Below are 21467 nucleotides of genomic sequence, written 5' to 3' on the forward strand. Positions count from 1 at the left end.
AATAAGTGATGACTTGTAGCTATTTTTTAAATAACTTTCTTATAGCTTCCATGCAAGGATGATGACAACATGACAGCTATAGAGAACTGCTCTGAGGATTCTGTAACTACTGAAGGCACTTCACGATTCACAGCTAAGGTATGTGTATTTATTATCTCTGTCTGTGTCAGTCTTTTTTCTGTCAGTCTCTTTCTCTGTCTGTGCCTGTGCCAGTCTCTTTCTCCGTCTGTGCCTGTGTCAGTCTCTTTCTCTGTCTGTATGTTTGTGTTTCTGTGCCTTTCTGTCTCTTTCTTTGTCTCTGCCTGTGTCTGTGTCGGTCTCAAACTGTGCCTGTGTCTGTCTCTGTCTGTTTCAGTCTCTTTCTCTGTCTGTGCCTGTGTCAGTCTCTGTCTGTGCCAGTCTCTTTCTGTGTCTGTGCCAGTCTCTTTCTGTCTGTTTCTCTGTCTGTGCCAGTCTCTTTCTATGCCTGTGCCTGTGTCAGTCTGTCTGTGCCAGTTTCTTTCTCTCTGTTTCTCTGTCTGTGTCAGTCTCTTTCTCTGTCTGTGCCTTTCTCTGTCTGTGTCTTTCTCTGTCTGTGTCAGTCTCTTTCTCTGTCAGTCTCTTTCTCTCTCTGTGTCTGTGCCAGTCTCTGTGTCTGTCTGTGCCTTTGCCAGTCTCTGTCTGTGCCAATCTCTTTCTGTCTGTTTCTCTGTCTGTGCCAGTCTCTTTCTGTTTGTGCCAGTCTCTTTCTCTGCCTGTGCTTGTGTCAGTCTCTTTCTCTTTGTCTGTGCCTGTGTCAGTCTCTGTCTGTGCCAGTCTCTTTCTGTCTGTTTCTCTGTCTGTGCCAGTCTCTTTCTCTGTTTCTCTGCCTGTGTCCGTCTCTATCTCTGTCTGTGTGCCAGTCTCTTTCTCTGTCTGTGTGCCGGTCTCTTTCTCTGTCTGTGTCAGTCTCTTTCTCTGTCTGTGTCTGTTCCAGTCTCTTTCTCTGTCTGTGTCAGTCTCTTTCTCTGTCTGTGTCTGTTCCAGTCTCTTTCTCTGTCTGTGTGTCAGTCTCTTTCTCTGTCTGTGTCTGTTCTAGTCTCTTTCTCTGTCTGTGTCTGTCTCTTTCTCTGTCTGTGTCTGTCTCTTTCTCTGTCTGTGTCAGTCTTTTTTCTGTCTGTCTCTTTCTCTGTCTGTGTGTCAGTCTCTTTCTGTCTATGCCAGTCTCTTTCTCTGTCTGTGTCACTCTTTTTTCTGTCTGTCTCTTTCTCTGTCTGTCTCAGTCTCTTTCTCTGTCTGTGCCTGTGTCAGTCTCTGTCTGTGCCAGTCTCTTTCTCTGTCTGTGTCTGTGCCAGTCTCTTTCTCTGTCTGTTTCTCTGTCTGTATCAGTCTCTTTCTCTGCCTGTATCAGTCTCTTTCTCTGTCTCTGTCTGTGTCAGTGTCTTTCTCTGTCCGTCTATTAATTTGTTATATTTGGTATTGACTTGAGAAAGTCTTACACACTGTTTTCAGTGTAATGTACATAGTGGGGACCTGTAGTCTTAGGAAAGCCATACAAACCCGTTGGTACCAAATACACACATTTCACAGGTTTAGCATAGTGGGGACCTTGTCTAATAAGTGATGACTTGTAACTATATTTTTAATAACTTTATTATAGCCTCCATGCAAGGATGATGACAACATGACAGCAATAGAGAACTGCTCTGATGATTCTGTAACTACTGAAGGCACTTCACGATTCACAGCTGAGGTATGTGTATTTATTATCTCTGTGTCAGTCTTTTTCTCTGTATGTATGTCTGTCTCTCTGTGTCAGTTTCTTTCTCTGTCTGTATGTTTGTGTCTCTGTGTTAGACTCTTTCTGTGCCTGTCTCTGTCTGTGCCAGTCTCTTTCTGTGCCAGTCTCTGTCTGTGTCTCTCTTTCTCTGCCTGTGCTTGTGTCAGTCTTTTTCTCTTTGTCTGTGCCTGTGTCTTTCTCTTTGTCTGTGCCTGTGTCAGTCTCTGTCTGTGCCAGTCTCTTTCTGTCTGTTTCTCTGTCTGTGTCAGTCTCTTTCTCTCTGTTTCTCTGTCTGTGCCTGTCTCTTTCTGTCTGTTTCTCTGTCTGTGTCAGTCTCTTTCTCTGTCTGTGCCTGTGTCAGTCTCTTTCTCTGTCTGTCTATTCATTTGTTGTATTTGGTATTGACTTGAGAAAGTCTTACACACTGTTTTCAGTGTAATGTACATAGTGGGGACCTGTAGTCTTAGGAAAGCCATACAAACCCGTTGGTACCAAATACACACATTTCACAGGTTAAGCATAGTGGGGACCTTGTCTAATAAGTGATGACTTGTAACTATATTTTTAATAACTTTATTATAGCCTCCATGCAAGGATGATGACAACATGACAGCAATAGAGAACTGCTCTGAGGATTCTGTAACTACTGAAGGCACTTCACGATTCACAGCTGAGGTATGTGTATTTATTATCTCTGTGTCAGTCTTTTTCTCTGTATGTAGGTCTGTCTCTCTGTGTCAGTTTCTTTCTCTGTCTGTATGTTTGTGTCTCTGTGTTAGACTCTTTCTGTGCCAGTCTCTGTCTCTGTCTGTTTCAGTCTCTTTCTCTGTCTGTGCCTGTGTCCGTCTCTGTCTGTGCCAGTCTCTTTCTCTGTCTGTGCCTGTGTCCGTCTCTGTCTTTGCCAGTCTCTTTCTCTGTCTGTGTCTGTGCCAGTCTCTTTCTGTCTGTATCTCTGTCTGTGCCAGTCTCTTTCTGTCTGTTTCTCTGTCTGTGCCTGTCTCTTTCTGTCTGTTTCTCTGTCTGTCAGTCTCTTTTTCTCTGTCTGTGTCAGTCTCTTTCTCTGTCTGTGCCTGTGTCAGTCTCTTTCTCTGTCTGTGTCAGTCTCTTTCTCTGTCTGTGCCTGTGTTAGTCTCTTTCTCTGTCTAATAATTTGTTATATTTGGTATTGACTTGAGAAAGTCTTACACACTATTTCCAGTGTAATGTACATAGTGGGGACCAGTAGTCTTAGGAAAGCCATACAAACCCATTGGAACCAAATACACACATTTCACAGGTTTAACATAGTGGGGACCATGTCTAATAAGTGATGACTTGTAGCTATTTTTTAAATAACTTTCTTATAGCCTCCATGGAAGGATGATGACAACATGACAGCAATAGAGAACTGCTCTGAGGATTCTGTAACTACTGAAGGCACTTCACGATTCACAGCTGAGGTATGTGTATTTATTATCTCTGTCTGTGTCAGTCTTTTTTCTGTCAGTCTCTTTCTCTGTCTGTGCCAGTCTCTTTCTCCGTCTGTATGTTTGTGTTTCTGTGCCAGTCTCTTTCTTTGTCTGTGCCTGTGTCAGTCTCTGTCTCTGCCTGTGTCAGTCTCTGTCTGTGTCGGTCTCTGTCTGTGCCTGTGTCAGTGTCAGTCTCTGTCTGTGCCAGTCTCTTTCTCTGTCTGTGTCAGTCTCTGTCTGTGTCAGTCTCTTTCTCTGTCTGTGTCAGTCTGTGCCAGTCTCTTTCTCTGTCTGTATCAGTCTCTTTCTCTGTCTGTGCCAGTCTCTTTCTGTCTGTTTCTCTGTCTGTGTCAGTCTTTTTCTGTCTTTTTCTCTGTCTGTGTCAGTCTCTTTCTCTGTCTGTATGTCTGTGTCTATCTGTGTCAGTTTCTTTCTCTCTGTGTTTCAGTCTCTTTCTCTGTCTGTTTTGGTCTCTTTCTCTCTGTTTCTCTGTCTGTGCCAGTCTCTTTCTCTGTCTGTGCCAGTCTCTTTCTCTGTCTGTATGTCTGTCTATCTGTGTCTGTCTCTGTATCCGCCTGTATGTCTGTCTCTGTTTGACAGATTTTCTCTCTTTCACTTCATTTTCATATTTATCTTTCTTTTTTTGTCTTTAACAGCCTTTGGTTGATTACTCGGACACCGAAGATGAAGTTTTGTGTTCTAAAATTAAGACATCTTATAAAAAGGTATATTTTACATTTACTTAATTTGTTTTTACCTGCCTCACACCTAAATTGAATTATTTTTAGCTGAATAGTGTGAAGTAAATTTAAAAGGATAAATAAACATTGAAAGACCACCATCTTTTGGACCACCTAAAAATCTTTTTTCTATATGCAAGTTACTATTGTGAATATCGTTTCACAACCATAAGTCGTTTGTTAATCTTCAGAACATGAAGATATTTTTGATATCTTTCCCTCCATCTGGAGTTAGAATGGCAGGCAAAAGCTCAAATTTAATCTGTTTTCTGAAGATGAATAAGGGTCTTATGGGTTTGCAACAACATGAGGATATGTAATGTTAATGATAGAATTTTTGGGGGAGCTATCCCTTTAAATCAGGGTTCCTCAAATCTGGACCTCAAGATCCACTTTCCGGCAGAGTTTAGATCTAACTCTAATCAAACACACCTGAGCATGCTAATCAATGCCAATGAATGCAGACCTGCCAACATGTACGCATTTTTCGTACTCTGCACGCATTTTGACCCTTAAGTACACTAGTACGATTCGCTGCTCTTTAGGTAGGCATTTTGTTGCGTCTCGCATTTTGCCGATTTCAGTTTCTATGCAATCTATGACGCTGATTCTGCCGCTGATCCACAGCGTGTAAGTGGAGTGAAAAGCTTTCGGCCAATCAGAGTGGTGCATGTTAACCCACCGCCCACCTGCCCCTCCCATCCACAAGCTTAGTTGGCAGTTAAGTGGTGGAATGGCTTGCAATCTAGAAGGTTTTAGACTGGCCAGGTGCTGATTAACGTAAGATAAAGGTAACAGTTAGGCTATGTTTAGCCTAATTGAATTTATGGACATTAAAAATGACCTTGACATGACATCATAACAAGCAGTCCAGCTGTGACGAGCTCAGTTCAGTTCACGCGTTCATGTAGGCTAACATGAAAGGGTGGCCCTTCCAATAACGCACCTAAAAGCTGTCACAAAGAACCGGCAAAAGTAATGATTATGAATATTTTATCAATATAATTACTAATAAACAAGTGTTTTCTGTATCAATGTCGTGTCGACTGCAAAGATAAAGTTGACGAAAAAGTCGCAGTAGTGAACGCGCCAGAGAAATGCACATTTCATACGGATTAACGGTAGATAAGCAGAGAGCAGTCTGTTTTCTTTCGTTTTGAAGTGTTCTGTTCAACCCTCTTGAGTCGTTTAACGCGTATACGCGTTATGAGTCATTTTCTCATGATAACCAGGAAAAGAACTTAAATTACGCAAAATCGAATCTGTAAAGGGTCTACTTTTATTTGTATACAGACATAATAACAACAAAACTTGTGCACATAAAATAAAGATAACAAACAAGGTGTGCTGTCTTCAGCCTTTGTCTGCTGTGATCTTCATGTACAAACACGTCATTAAAATGAACTGTAACTCAGTGAATACTCAACGAAGAGACACGAGAGAGATATCTATAGAAAGCCTGAAATGTCTACTTTTAAACTAAACAAGTACCGCCGAAAACAAATATTATGTGATAAAATAATCCATATGAAAACAACCCGATGTCTTGTCCGTTTTTCACATCTCCCATTATCTTCTAATTCGACCACGCCCCCGCGCTGAACGCTCTATTCAGATTCTAATGTTAAATAAAGTTTTTATTTTTATTTTACTATTTGCTTCGCGATGAGAGGAATAAGATATAAGTCACCCCAAAATGTGATGTGGTTGAGCATTTGAGATTTGGATTTCCTCAGAAAAAAAGAATGAAGCACTTTATTCAGCGGAGATGATAAACATGAGTAAGTCTCTTATTATTTATTTATATACTTGTACTAGTTTTCATATAACGTATAAACATTTTACTAGTTAGACTTTTTCCAAACTATAATTCCTGACTAAATGTATAATCAAGTGAAACATTATGAAGTTTCAATAACAATATGCAATACTATACCATTCAAAAGCTTGATGTAAATAATATAAATGTAACAAATAAATGTAACTGTAACAAATGTAACAAACAATGCTGTTCTTTCAATTAATTCCCCTGTAAAAACCTGAAAAAAATATTCTCAGCTCTTTTCAACATTAATAATAATCTATTAATATGAGCACAGAGATGTTTAGTTCTCTGGTGACAAGAAAAGTCATGATTGCCTCCAAAGAAAGCATTTGTTACAAAGAGACTTTCACTGATGCACTACTTAAAAAAAGCCAAATCTGCAACCTTTAACAAGTTAAACAATGCAAAAGTTTAAACACTTGCATGAAAAATTATTTTAAAAAATGTTGTTTGTTTTTAGCAAACTGATTTTGATATTGATAACTGCTGGTTTTGCACATTTATTAAATTTTTTGATTGATTTATTTAGAAAGAATGTCCTCAGTTTACTTTTTATTTCTGACAATATTTTCAGGTGGAAGAAGTTTCCATGGCCTATGCCTCCAGTACAAAATGTTCGGAGGGATTGCAGAAATTGTATAACATTTATGGTCTACTTGTATATGTTATGGAGTAAATAATAAATCTTAATTGGTGAAAGGATATTATGTGTATAATATGTATTATAGTGTTAGGTATCTCATAGGTTTCTCACAGATGTGTGTGCAATGGTGGAGCATACATTGGCGGTGGGCTGTAAGGTTCACGCGGTGTGTGTGTGTGGGGGGGGGGGTGTAGTACTCATAAAATTTCTTCAAGGTTGGCAGGTATGCGAATGTCTTTGGGATCATTAGAAAATCACAGGCTGGTGACTTTGATCAGGGTTGGAGCTAAACTCTGCAGCGCATTGGACCTCCAGGGCAAGATTTGAGGAAGGGGGCTTTAAATTAATAGACATTGATCGAGCATTTAACATGTTGATTTAATAGATACAGATTTTACACATTAAAGTGTAAAAAAAGGCAAAAGTTATTTTTCATTATGATAAACACACTTTTTCTAGAACATTTGTAACTTGTCATTCTGATGTTTTTGTTTGTTTTATTAGAGATCTGTGATTCATGATGATTCGGATGATCTCTTTGAAAATTCGAGTGTAAATGGTAAAGATGACCAAGACATTCAACGTGACGTCAGACGGAATCATGCATCATTTGCAATGAGTGAACAACATTCCGCTTGTACCACAGCATCCAAAAGAGCAAAAAACACAAGAGTAAGTGTTAATTATTTAAATAGCTTAAATAAAGGGTTTCCGCGGGGTCATAAAAAGTCATAAATTTAACCATAAGAATTTAAGGCCATAAAAGTCATAAAAACGTCCGGATTTTCCATACAATGTCATAAAAAAACATTTAGCCACGTCTTAAATTGATATGCTAGTCCATTAATTTGTTCTTCCATCAAAATACGCTCGCAGCAGCAATGGCATTCATTTGTTTGACCTGTTGTAGTTCTGTATGAGGAATCTGGGTGGTATCACACTGGTATCACAGCGTTCCAGAACTACAAGGTCCATGCGGCAGCATACAGACTTGTCAGAAGGACTTTCACAGTAACCCGCGCGAACCCCGAACATACTGTGTCATACTGAGTCACTGCTTAGCTTAATTGAAATCATCCTGGCTATCACAATGGTAAAATGTACCTTTAATGATCCATGGTTCGGAGAAGGTGCGTTTAGCAGCTGGCTCAAGCCCGTCACTAACAATCGGTATCAAGCATCGATCCATACACAAGACGCGGAAAAGGTTAACCGATTAGCTGGTAACTATCGCGCTGTGTTCGGTGCGGAGAGAGAGAGAGAGAGCCGCGTATCACGGACAGTCCCTCCTGCACATGAACCAACAAATACTAATCACAGTTTTGAACAAACAAAAGGACGTGAAAGAGCCCAATTCAGTACCACGGTGTTCAGGGGTTCAGGGTTCACGCTGAGAAAGGCGTCTAAAAACACTTGTACACCGAATTTGCTTCTTTTTGCTCTTGTGCCGACAAATACATAGCCTACAAAATATATCAAAATACCCGCCTTGGAAAGTATGCTCAAAAACTTTTTTTTTTTCAGTTATTTGTATATTCAATTATAATATATTCAGTTATTTGTGTGTATATATATGTATATATATAAGTCAAAGTAAACAGTTGAGGAAAAAGATGCGTTCATCGTCTCTTAAAGTGACCACGCCTAATTTAGCTATTAGCTGCTGTAATGTTAATCCAAGAAAATGAAAGAAAAATCACTCTCTCCTTGACTGCATTACTTTGTAGTTTTAATAAGAATTTTAAGCAAACTGTGACATATTAGACCCAAATAATCTTCACAGTGAACTACTAGTGAAATAGATATAAATCTTTTATCTATCTATATATAAAATTGGGATCAAAAATTATTCAGCACCTTATAAAGCACCATGCATTTTTTTCTGAATTGCTAATGCAACCTTTTCACACCACAGTCTGAACAAAATGCATTGGTTGGTAATTGGTCAACAAAGTATTGATAGTTGTGTAAATATTATCAGTAACAGTTGTCTGTAGTTTTGGTTGATTGTAATCCATTACGTACATTTTTATCAAAGTTATGACATTATCAAGACGAATTTAACTCTAAAGTCTTGTCGTATTTTATAACCATTTTAGAAGCAATAGCAATTAAACTGTCTGAATAAATTTTGGTTTGATTGTATATTTAATTTTTACATTGAAGACTATCCAGTGCTATTTTAAATTTAATTATTCGGTTTCTGTACCTGGACACCTACAAACTTGAAAAAAAAAAAAACTTAAACATTGTGTAAATAGCAAAAATAAATAAAAATAAACAAACATACATACAAATTAGACAATTTCAAACAGGGCGCACTGGTACAACCTTCACCGCTGACCCCAAATATACCCTGCCTCTGGGTGTTGAATACTGTGACCAAACACCAATACACTTTTTATTTTGGAAAGTAATGCCATAAATAATTGTTAATTTACAATGTTACTTTACAATGTTACAATTGTTAAGTGTTCCTGTGTTCTTGATACTCAAGAAAAAGAAGGCGAAGGCTTCAGTTTCTTAATCTTAAGACTTAATAGAATAACTCTTCAAATAATAAAACTTGTTACTTTCAATGAAAAGTCAATAATAAATACTTTTGAAAGGAATTTTAATGACTGAATTTATTTATCGTAATTCGTGTAGGTCATAAATTCAAATCCTAATAGTCATGAAAAGGTCTTAAAAAGTCTTAAATTTGACTGATTAAACCCTGCAGAAACCCTGTAAATAGAATAGAATGGAAAATAGCCTATGATAGAGGATTAAATTAACTGAATGGTCATTGTCTTTCAAGGCTAGAGGGAAGATCGCGGAGTACTCGGATGTTTCGAGCGAAGATGAGTTATCTGTTAGTGAGGAAGAGTACATTCCTGATACATCAGAGAGTTACACATCAGATAGTAGCATGAGCTTTACTGCTTCACCAAAGGGTAAAGAAAAAAAGTTACAGACTTTGCCAGTCCGGAGCAGTTCAGCTGTGAACAGAATCAAAAAGTTCAGTATTCAAAGCAGCGGTGACTTAGGGAGCTCCCAGAACCACGACATAGCCAAAGTTCCTGACACATCTTCCATTCTTGACAGCGCAACATCAGTAGTTATCCCAGCTGTAATTAAAAAGAGAGGTGGATTGAGAATGTACAGCAAAAAACAACAGTGCTTTTTTTGTGAAGGTGCTTTTACAAAAATGTCTAGACACCTGGAACGAAAGCATAGAAATGAGGTAGAGGTAGCAAAAGCGTTAAGTCATCCAAAGGGCTCAAAAGAAAGGAGGATGCAACTTGAGTATCTACGTAACAAAGGGAACTTTGCTTACAATAGTACTGTTATTAATACAGGTGCAGGACTGATGATTCCGCGGAAACTGCCCAAAAAGAACCTGGAGGGGGAAAGTTTTATGCACTGCATTTACTGCAAAGGACTCTTCTTAAAAAAAACTTTGTGGCGACATGTCAAGGTTTGCAAATTCAAGCCTGGTGATGAGAAGCCGAAACCTGGAAAAACCCGTGTCCAGGTTCTTTGTGGCTTTGCACAACCTCCCCCACCAGGAGTAACTCATGGTGTTTGGAAGCTGTTAAATTCCATGAACCAGGACCAAGTGGCACTTGAAACTAGAAATGACTGGTGCATTTTAGAGTTAGGAAAGCATCTTTACAACAAGTATGGATCAAGAGTTAAAATGCATGAACACATCCGCCAAAAGATGAGGGAGCTTGGAAGACTCCTAATATGTGCAAGAGAGGTATCCCCCCTTACATCTATTAAAGAGCTCATTCATCCCACAAACTTCATGCATACCATCAATGCAGTTAAAAGGGCTGCTGGCTACAATGAAGAGACCAATGTATTTGAAAAGGCTAGTGTGGCTGTGAAACTTGGACAGAGTCTGAACAAAATCGCAATGCTTATTGAGAGCCACTCTACTATTAGAGGAGACGAAAAGACAGGAAAAAATTGCGAACAGTTTTCAACAGCTTTATAAGTCCAGATGGCCCGAATACATTTCTACAACAGCCCGGCGAACACTGGAGGAAGCAAAATGGAATTCCCCACAATTACTTCCATTCACAGAAGATGTTAAGCTCCTTCATATATATCTTGACGAGCAAGAGAAGACCCATCGCAAACTCTTGTTAACACAGCCATCATCTCAGCACTGGGCAAAACTGGCCAAGATCACGTTAACTCAGGTTATGCTTTTCAATCGTAGACGAGAAGGGGAAGTCTCACAAATGCCATTGTCTGCATACATCTCCAGCAACCAATCGGATGCTCATCCAGATATTAGCATGGCCCTCACAGATTTAGAAAATAAACTGTGTCAGTACTTCAAGCGTGTAGAAATTAGAGGCAAAAGAGGCAGAAAGGTTCCCGTGCTTCTCACACCTTCCATGCAAGAATCAATCAGCCTGCTTCTTGAAAATCGGAATACCTGTGGAATTCCAAATGAAAATCCTTTTCTCTTTGCACGCCCGTATGCAATGACATTTTTCAGAGGCTCTGATTGCATTCGCGAATTTGCTGTTGCATGTAGTGCAAAAAATCCTCAGACTCTTACATCAACAAAGTTGAGAAAACAGATCGGGACACTTTCTGAAGTTCTTAATCTTAGCAACACAGAGTTAGATCAGTTGGCAGACTTTCTAGGCCATGACATTCGAGTTCATCGTCAATTTTACAGGTTACCCGAAGGCACCCTCCAACTGGCCAAAATTAGTAAAATTCTTCTGGCCCTCGAAAAAGGACGCTTGGCAGACTTTAAAGGGCGAAATCTTAATGAAATCAACATAGATCCAGAAGGTACTATACACCGTACACAACATGGGTTCAGATTTTGGGAATGCTTTGAATAACATTACCTTGTATTTTAAATAATATATTTCTGTTAGGGGTGCACCAATCAATATCGGCCAATCATTAATGCGCATCTCGTCAGTAAAGCCGGTTCTCTAATCAGCTGTAAATTCCACCAGGCCGTTGTTAAATGACTAGCTGCGCAAATAAACGCTGTATCAAAATATCACGCACCTGGTGCAATTTACAGCTGATTAGAGAACCGGCTTTACTGACGAGATACGCATTAATGATCGGCCAATCTTGATCGGTGCACCCCTAATTTCTGTATTTTCTACCTTTTAGAGGAAGTTACAGTGGACAGTGATTTGGAGGAGTCCACTTCTAGTCCAAAAGGTAATGATTACATAATGTCAGTTTCAATTTATGTTTGCCTAAATAATGGGACATCGGATGCCCATTTTCCGGAGTTGGACTGATTCTTTAGGGTCTTCATATAATGTCTGCAAAATACCCGTCTGCCAACTCTGAAACCCGGCAGCAGTTCAAGCGGATGATGTAGCACGTCGGCATTGCGTGATTACTGAGAGCACAGAGAGAGAACAAAACAAAATGCTGTTCACGAATTATATATATATTTGCTTGTTTGTTTGTTTTAGTGTTTATAGCTCTTTTGAAGCCAAGAACTCAACCATCTGGAGTCCATTGATCAGCCTGTTTCTTCCTCTTCTTATCACAGCACTCGCCTAAACCTGGCTCCTGGTCAGGTACACTTGTCCCCATTAGCACTCCAATTAACTCACTCATCAAGCCCCACATAAAAGCACACACCTGAGAATCATTCACTGTCCGGTCTCATAAACTGTTTTTATCCTCCATGAAGTCCGAGATCTAGATGATTTTGTGCAGGAGTTTGTGAATTATGGTCAACTCGCCGCATGTGATGACCTTACCTTAATGAAGGGATTCTGGTGCGGTTTGGAGGAAGATATCCATCTCGTCATGCTGAGAGCTTATCCATGCTGGTCATTGAAGAATTATATCAACTTCGCGCTGTGGTTTGCCAGATTAGACTTCACCATGGATGAGGCGAAGTCCCGTCCACAGTCGTCACGTGGATGCTGTTGCGCTCTGTTCCACTTGCTGTTCCCCAGCTGAGCTTGCATTTTCCAGCCGCCGGTGCCTCAAGTCCTGAATCACTCTCCATGGCTCTGCTGTTCAGCCCGCACTCATGCCCAACACCACCATCCGCGGCCAACACAAGTCTGTAGCCGTCAACGGTTTACTCAAGCTGAGTGCCATCTGTGGGCAAAGCCTGTGCCGCTGCCCAAAGCAAGATTAATGCCGCCATAAGGTCCTATGGCAAGGCCTTATAACATTAAGATGCCCGCACCTTACAAATGCCCTCCCCTGTGTCAGATTCCCCAGAGCTCAGCCTAGTGCCTGTTTCTCTTGAGCACCCATTAGTTCCTGTAGGCAAACAGGTAGGTATTCTGGATTTGACACTTCTCCCTGAGTTCTCAGCTCCTCTCCTCACCCCAAGCCTTCATTTCCGTTGGCTCCATTGGTTCTGTCCAGTTCTCCTCCTCCAGAGCCTCCGCGGGTCCCGTCCAGTTCCGCTCCTCTAGAGGGTCCTTAAGTGCCATCTTCTCCTTAAGTGTCATCTTCGCCCACTAGAGCCCACTCCTCCTCAGCGCCCCCATGAACCTAAGACCCTGGACTTTCCCAATTATTTTTTTGGGGGGCTATATAGCCATGGCTGAGTTAAGGGTGGGTGGGCTGTGGGCCAAGATTATCATCGTCGAGCTGCCTGCTCTGCCATGGCCCCCCAGTAACCTGATCCACCATGGCCTCCTGGGTCTCCTACTCCGTCATGGCTCCCCGACTTACCTGGAGGTCCTCCTTTACTCCATCCTATTCCTGCCCTGCACCAGCCCCGGGGCTTATTACACCTCGGGACGAGCCTTCTGGGAGGGGAAGTACTGTCACAAGATTAGCATCTTTCTTCCGCATCTCATCACAGCACTCACCTGGCTCCTGATCATGCACACCTGCAGCCCATGAGCACTTTGCTGAACATAAAAGCACATACCTCAGAATCATTCACTATCCAGTCTCATAAACTCGATGTGGACTAAGCAAGCTATTACCTGCCTGTGATACTTGCCACCTGTCTCCTTCCTCAGTGATCCCTTCCGTCTCCAGCTCAATTCTCTAGTCGAGGTGTCTGTTTCCCGTCAGTCCTGGTCTCCACTCTCCGTCTCTACGAGTCTCCTGTAAAGCAAGAAAGATCAGATTATTTCCTGGATCATCCTCTAGACAAATCTCAGTGCTGGCATACTCACCTGAACAATCTCCACTCAGCTCCTTTGCTCTCCTGTTGTTAAATAAACTTCGCCGTTGTTTACTTACCTTGCTCTCTGACCAGTAACTGTTACAGAAATATTTCCATCATTTCTTTTCGACTGAAGACCGAAGTACATACACATCCTAGATGAAATTGGGGTGAGTAAAGTGTCATGAAATGGTTATGTTTGAAAGTGGTCCTAGAACATTGATCCTCAAATCTGGCTCACGGGATTCATTTTCCTGCAAAGTTTAGCTCTAACCCAAATCAAACACGCATGAGTTTGCTAATCGGTGTCTTCAGGATCATTAGAAAATCACAGGCAGGTGTGTTTTAATTAGAGTCGGAGCTAAACTCTGCAGGAAACTGGATCTCGCGAGCCAGATTTGAGGATCACTGTCCTAGAATAACTTTTATATTTTTCCTTTTCTCTTTGGAGTATTACAAGCTCTTGGTGCATAAAAAACATCTGTTAAGTTACGAAGACTAAAGTCTTAAATCCAAAGAGATATTCTTTATTAAAGTTAGGAGTCTGCCACACACCCCTAAAATGGCCCGTTCTAACACACCCCCACATCTCTACGCAAACATTTGGGGGTGATTTGCACCGAACCGCCCAAATTGGACTTTCCCAATTATTTTTTTGGGGGGCTATATAGCCATGGCTGAGTTAAGGGTGGGTGGGCTGTGGGCCAAGATTATCATCGTCGAGCTGCCTGCTCTGCCATGGCCCCCCAGTAACCTGATCCACCATGGCCTCCTGGGTCTCCTACTCCGTCATGGCTCCCCGACTTACCTGGAGGTCCTCCTTTACTCCATCCTATTCCTGCCCTGCACCAGCCCCGGGGCTTATTACACCTCGGGACGAGCCTTCTGGGAGGGGAAGTACTGTCACAAGATTAGCATCTTTCTTCCGCATCTCATCACAGCACTCACCTGGCTCCTGATCATGCACACCTGCAGCCCATGAGCACTTTGCTGAACATAAAAGCACATACCTCAGAATCATTCACTATCCAGTCTCATAAACTCGATGTGGACTAAGCAAGCTATTACCTGCCTGTGATACTTGCCACCTGTCTCCTTCCTCAGTGATCCCTTCCGTCTCCAGCTCAATTCTCTAGTCGAGGTGTCTGTTTCCCGTCAGTCCTGGTCTCCACTCTCCGTCTCTACGAGTCTCCTGTAAAGCAAGAAAGATCAGATTATTTCCTGGATCATCCTCTAGACAAATCTCAGTGCTGGCATACTCACCTGAACAATCTCCACTCAGCTCCTTTGCTCTCCTGTTGTTAAATAAACTTCGCCGTTGTTTACTTACCTTGCTCTCTGACCAGTAACTGTTACAGAAATATTTCCATCATTTCTTTTCGACTGAAGACCGAAGTACATACACATCCTAGATGAAATTGGGGTGAGTAAAGTGTCATGAAATGGTTATGTTTGAAAGTGGTCCTAGAACATTGATCCTCAAATCTGGCTCACGGGATTCATTTTCCTGCAAAGTTTAGCTCTAACCCAAATCAAACACGCATGAGTTTGCTAATCGGTGTCTTCAGGATCATTAGAAAATCACAGGCAGGTGTGTTTTAATTAGAGTCGGAGCTAAACTCTGCAGGAAACTGGATCTCGCGAGCCAGATTTGAGGATCACTGTCCTAGAATAACTTTTATATTTTTCCTTTTCTCTTTGGAGTATTACAAGCTCTTGGTGCATAAAAAACATCTGTTAAGTTACGAAGACTAAAGTCTTAAATCCAAAGAGATATTCTTTATTAAAGTTAGGAGTCTGCCACACACCCCTAAAATGGCCCGTTCTAACACACCCCCACATCTCTACGCAAACATTTGGGGGTGATTTGCACCGAACCGCCCAAATGTATACGCAGAGAAAGTAATCATCATTTCTTCACTGTATGTTGTCATGTGCGCCGGTGACACGGACTGTTTTCTGAAAATGGGAGAGAGCAAGGCAGGTTGTGCATTTAACCGCTCTCCAACTCGCCCTGCTCTGAGCGGGCCGCAAACACTCATCATTCTGTGGTCAGTCAAGTGAGGTATATTTACACTGTTGATGGACAACACGGACATTACAGAGAGTCTGGCACTTCTTACAGCCTGGCAGGAAGTTACATTTTATAATGTGCTACCTAACTTTACTATTTAAACGCGAAGTGCTTGTGGTTTGTTTCTCCAATTACAAATGCCGATATGTTGTTATGTTTACGTCGCGACGTGTAAAAAGACAATATAAGTCATAAACAGTAATTATGTTCCCGCTTAACACAACAAAAGCCTCATTTGAAATGGCTTTTAATGTTTTTTGCGGGGATGTTTTTTGTAAGGGGCATAACATTTCCGTCAAACGCTTGACTTTGGGCAATCACAATGCACTGGATTGCTGGCCAATCGGAGCATACCTCGGTGTCTTGCAGCTCTGAATTTAGACCAAATCCACCGGTATCAGAAAGGCGGGGCTTACAGGAGATAAAATAATATAAAATATGTGGAAAATAATGCTGTTTATTTTTTATTTAAACCCAGTAAACACATTGCATGATACCAAATAAACACAAAAATGATCTTTTATATATACATATGACAAAATGCTGGTGAGGACCGTAAAGAGAAAAGAATAACTTAACTGGCAGGTTCCAGGTCTGGATATGCATGGGAAAAAATAATTTAGTATGGAAAGAATTTGTTTCCAGACTATTTCACCTATTCAGTTTTTTTTTTTTTTTTTTTGTAATATAAAATTGAGTTGAATCTGCTGATTTAAATGGTGATATGTCTATAACACCTAAAACTTCTAGTAGATGGGTCCCCAGGACTGAAATTGAGAAACGCTATACTCAGGGCTGGACAATAATTCAATTTCTATCTATGAATCTATCTATCTATATGTATGTATGTGATTTTTATTTTTATTTTTTTATTTTTTTCAGTAAAATTGATTTGATTTATTAAACACATTTACGATATTTTGGTACAGGCTGCGTTATCCCATACATTTATTTATTTGCGTGGTTGAATTTGTTGAATAAACATGAGCACTGCACATTTCAAAATCAATATAGATATTGGAATTATATCTTATAGACCGAAATTAAGAAATGTATTGCGACGTAAATTTTGGCAATATTGTTCTGACCTGATCCTGATTGCACCTCAGGAACTTTGTGTTCTTGAGATGACTGTCTTTTTGGCTGCAGAGATTTGTCAATACTCAAGACTGGCTTAATTTTTACTTTCAGAGTGCACCACAGTATCATCATCACAGCACACGGTTTGTGAGAACGGCACACTTCCAGCAGACCCAGTCTCCAAAAAAAAGAGAGGTATGATAATACTTAGGTATGATGATACTTCACTTAATGCCGATTGTCCTGAAAAAAAAGTGAATTTTACCGTAGTACAGTGCTGACTTCGTAGCCTACTTTGACTGAATTCTTTGCTTGCTTTATTTATTTCTTCTTATATATGACTCTATACTTTGTACCTATACCTTTATAGTGGCTATTATTGTTCATTAAAACTGACGTTAACAAAAGTTAGGTTTGTGCCTATTTCATGCTTTCCCACATACACCACGCCTAACAAGTAAGGTCAGTGAAAACACAAGCCTGATCAGGTTTACCTGTACCGAGCTGAACTGTACCATACCACTCAGGTTGATGCAAGTGTTTCTCATGGGTAAAATGCTAATGTGTCTCTCCCCCCCCCACAGGTTACGTTAAGAAGACGGCCTGGAACAAACTTGAGATACAGGCTGTGGAGAAGCATATGATGAGGTTTATTAACAATCACAAAATTCCAGGAAAGGCAGACTGCATGAGGTGTAAAGAGGCGGAACCACTTGCACTTAAAAATAGAGAGTGGTCTACACTTAAATTTTACATCAAAAATCGAATCTCCGCTCTAAACAGAAAATATCTGCCAAATTAATTGACACACTGTCAGACTGAATTGTTCATTGGTAGAAACAAGCTTTTATAGTTTTAAAACAAGCTTCCATAGTCAAATGGTTAGCGCAATAGACCATCAGTTCCATATTATTGTTTGGAAATGTAGATTGTTCTTTCGAAAATTAAGGCATTTTAAATAACTTTTAGACTGGAGTCTTTTTTTTCATCCTTGTCTGCTTCAAATGTAGAATTGTTTTTCTATAAATGCAGACATGGTAGATTTTCATTCTATTGTACTTGTTTTCAAAAACTTGAGAATGCAGTATTTGTCATGAAGGGTTTTATTAATATATATTTTTTAATTCAACTAGTGTTTACTGTGAACATCTTTATGAAATATTTCTGCAAATTTTTGTGGACGACTGAAACTTATGCTAATGTTTCTGACCCTGACTGTTGACGTACTAATGTTATGAGTTTTGAAAATGTATGTCATATACTGTATAACACTTTTTTTTTTACTAAACCTTTAAAAGTACTAAGTTAATTTTGTTTCTACATCTAAAACAAACATCTCCAAAATCAATTAAAGCATGGAGCAGATTGTAGCTCCTTTTCTGTCTAAAGTACGCAGATTCTCTTTTGTGTGTGAGTCCAGTCCCCACAATGACCAAAAACTGATGTTGAGTGTGTGTTTATAGTCCCCACAATGACCAAAAACTGATGTTGAGTGTGTGTTTATAGTCCCCACAATGACCAAAAACTGATGTTGAGTGTGTGTTTATAGTCCCCACAATGACCAAAAACTGATGTTGAGTGTGTGTTTAAAGTCCCAACAATGACCAAAAACTGATGTTGAGTGTGTGTTTATAGTCCCCACAATGACCAACAACTGATGTTGAGTGTGTGTTTATAGTCCCCACAATGACCAAAAACTGGTGTTGAGTGTGTGTTTATAGTCCCCACAATGACCAAAAACTGATGTTGAGTGTGTGTTTATAGTCCCCACAATGACCAAAAACTGATGTTGAGTGTGTGTTTATAGTCCCCACAATGACCAAAAACTGATGTTGAGTGTGTGTTTATAGTCCCCACAATGACCAAAAACTGATGTTGAGTGTGTGTTTATAGTCCCCACAATGACCAAAAACTGATGTTGAGTGTGTGTTTATAGTCCCCACAATGACCAAAAACTGATGTTGAGTGTGTGTTTAAAGTCCCCACAATGACCAAAAACTGATGTTGAGTGTGTGTTTATAGTCCCCACAATGACCAACAACTGATGTTGAGTGTGTGTTTATAGTCCCCACAATGACCAAAAACTGGTGTTGAGTGTGTGTTTATAGTCCCCACAATGACCAAAAACTGATGTTGAGTGTGTGTTTATAGTCCCCACAATGACCAAAAACTGGTGTTGAGTGTGTGTTTATAGTCCCCACAATGACCAAAAACTGATGTTGAGTGTGTGTTTAAAGTCCCCACAATGACCAAAAACTGATGTTGAGTGTGTGTTTATAGTCCCCACAATGACCAAAAACTGATGTTGAGTGTGTGTTTAAAGTCCCCACAATGACCAAAAACTGGTGTTGAGTGTGTGTTTATAGTCCCCACAATGACCAAAAACTGGTGTTGAGTGTGTGTTTATAGTCCCCACAATGACCAAAAACTGGTGTTGAGTGTGTGTTTATAGTCCCCACAATGACCAAAAACTGGTGTTGAGTGTGTGTTTATAGTCCCCACAATGACCAAAAACTGATGTTGAGTGTGTGTTTATAGTCCCCACAATGACCAAAAACTGATGTTGAGTGTGTGTTTATAGTCCCCACAATGACCAAAAACTGGTGTTGAGTGTGTGTTTATAGTCCCCACAATGACCAAAAACTGGTTGTGTGTTAGCCGGACCCCAGATATACTCAATACCTGAAAGGTCCCCACAAGTGACCACTGTGTCAGGTTTGTAATTTTTATAGTGAAATATTTGTAATCTGCAGTGATACTTTGAAACAGGCTTTTTAGCTTTTGTCAAATAATTTTTTTTAGGTCTGTAAGATCATAGGAATGGGTGGTCCCCACTATGTAGCAATACTGACAGGTGACCCCCACAATGCACAAAAACAAGTATGTGTGTGTGTGTGTGTGTGTGTGTGTGTATGTGTCAGAGAGAGAGAGAGAGATTATGCTGGGGCCCACAATATACTTTGGTCTCTTAAAATGGTTTATTCTTTTGCTTACTTTGTTGTCTGTTCATCAGTAGAATCTTCTTTTCCTTTCATCCCCGTAGAGAGGGGGTGAGACCAGTACACCAATGTGATGGAATGTTGCAGAATACCCTGACCCCTCAGGGTAAAAGGTCAAAGGTCGTCATCAATCAAAAAGTTGACAGGCTGCCCAGCATAGCTAATAATCTCACAATTCTGAGAAATTAAGTCGTAATTCTGAGTAATAAATTCAGATTTGTGAGATAGAATTTCACTATTGTAAGAAATTGTCTCTTTATTCCTCTTCAGAATTTGGATTTATAACTTTCAATTCCGAGTTCATTTCCTGCCTAAGTAAGAATTTTGAGAAAGTCACAATTACCTTGTTTTTTTTTTTCTTGCTTTTTTGTTTGTTCATTTTTTTCAAAGGCGGAAACAGGTTTTCTTAAATTAAGAAGAAATTTAATGAATGTGAATTTAGTGAGTCAATGAGTGTTGATTTCCAGGGCATTATTTTCTTGTATCACAGCGACCTGTAAATGAAACAGTTTTGCTATTACATATAATAACTTTATAATGATTCCTATTTGTGCAGCATATGTCATAAGTTATTGTAGAGTTGTGAGAACACACTCACGTTTGCCAGCGTTCCCTTTCTGCATCACTTCCTGTTTAGGAGTTTGAGACCAACTCAATGTCACATCTGTGAATCCTCTATCAGCCAGAGCAGATCCCAACTGGAAATTACATAATTTACTTAACTGATTAAATCACAATATGACGAGACATTCAAATCTTCCTCTCCTCTTTTCTTGTGTCATGTCCCAAACAGTACTTTTGTGAAATCATGTCTCTTTAAAATGTGAGAACATTGTACATTTGTTCATGCTGTAAATAGTTTGACTAAGAGGGGTTACACACTTGGTTCACTTGCCTGGTCCGAACCTGAATTGATTGCTCCCCCTCCCCTGCCCCCGCTGGACTCCGTTCATATTTTATTTGGGGTCTGAACCGCAGTTTGTTTGTGTCATCAAGCAAGCAGCTTTTTAGCACGTTGTTTAGTAATGAAGGCACAGGAGAAAGCATCAAATGCATGACATAACTTTCTGCACATTTTTGAACAGTTAATTTTGTTTACAAAGCTTCGGTACATAACGGCACTTACTTCTTTCATACGAATATACTGCAAATGCTCTAAAAAAGCTGAAGCCGAACAGGTAATGAGATACACAGCTCTCTGTTTGCAGCACGTCTGTCATGATCATCAGGAATATGAGTGAAACACACACAAACACAATTTTTTATCAAATAATACGTCATTAATAGCTGTTAACTTCTGAGATTTGGTATGACTGCGTTCACATCAGCAGCGAACCATACCGTAGTTCACATGAACCATACCCCAGACCACCCTTTTTAAGTGAACTCGTGTACAGTTCATCCAAATGAACCAAACTCTGACGTCAATCAAATCCGGTGTGCACACCAAGTGTCACTACATCTGCCCGGCTTTCAGCTTTTTAAAGCAGATTGCAATGCAGAATCAATTGGGAAATCGTGCGGCGGTGGCACATGCTCTCACATCAATGAAAAGTGATGTACTGATGTAACTGTGTTAAAGAAGATGGGCTGTCCACATCTAGAAAGTGCATTTAATTAACTGCAAGCCATTCTATTCACCGAAGAATTTCATTCGTTCATTCTTGTGAGTGTTTACATTACTTTGCAAGCACACTTGAGTCTAGCTTTGCAAAAACTTGCTGATCAGATCATAGAGAGAGAGAGCAACAACAACCGAACTCTGTTTTTAATCATTTTTGGGGCCAA

The 21467-nt window shown here is 40.1% G+C and overlaps 1 protein-coding gene across 1 annotated transcript in view; it reads left to right on the forward strand.

Annotated features, from left to right (window-relative positions):
* LOC113047314 (histone-lysine N-methyltransferase ASHH1-like) overlaps nucleotides 1-18071 on the forward strand; it is a 34270-nt gene extending 16199 nt beyond the window's left edge. The window contains exons 6-9 of the mRNA XM_026208675.1: nucleotides 3843-3911; nucleotides 6899-7066; nucleotides 16792-16875; nucleotides 17265-18071. Of these exons, the coding sequence (XP_026064460.1) occupies nucleotides 3843-3911; nucleotides 6899-7066; nucleotides 16792-16875; nucleotides 17265-17324 (381 nt within the window). The 3' untranslated portion in view covers nucleotides 17325-18071. The remainder of the gene's footprint in view (nucleotides 1-3842; nucleotides 3912-6898; nucleotides 7067-16791; nucleotides 16876-17264) is intronic.
* Nucleotides 18072-21467: the final 3396 nt, after the last annotated feature.

The sequence above is a fragment of the Carassius auratus genome, chromosome 28 (assembly GCF_003368295.1).
Source record: "Carassius auratus strain Wakin chromosome 28, ASM336829v1, whole genome shotgun sequence".
NCBI lineage: Eukaryota > Metazoa > Chordata > Actinopteri > Cypriniformes > Cyprinidae > Carassius > Carassius auratus.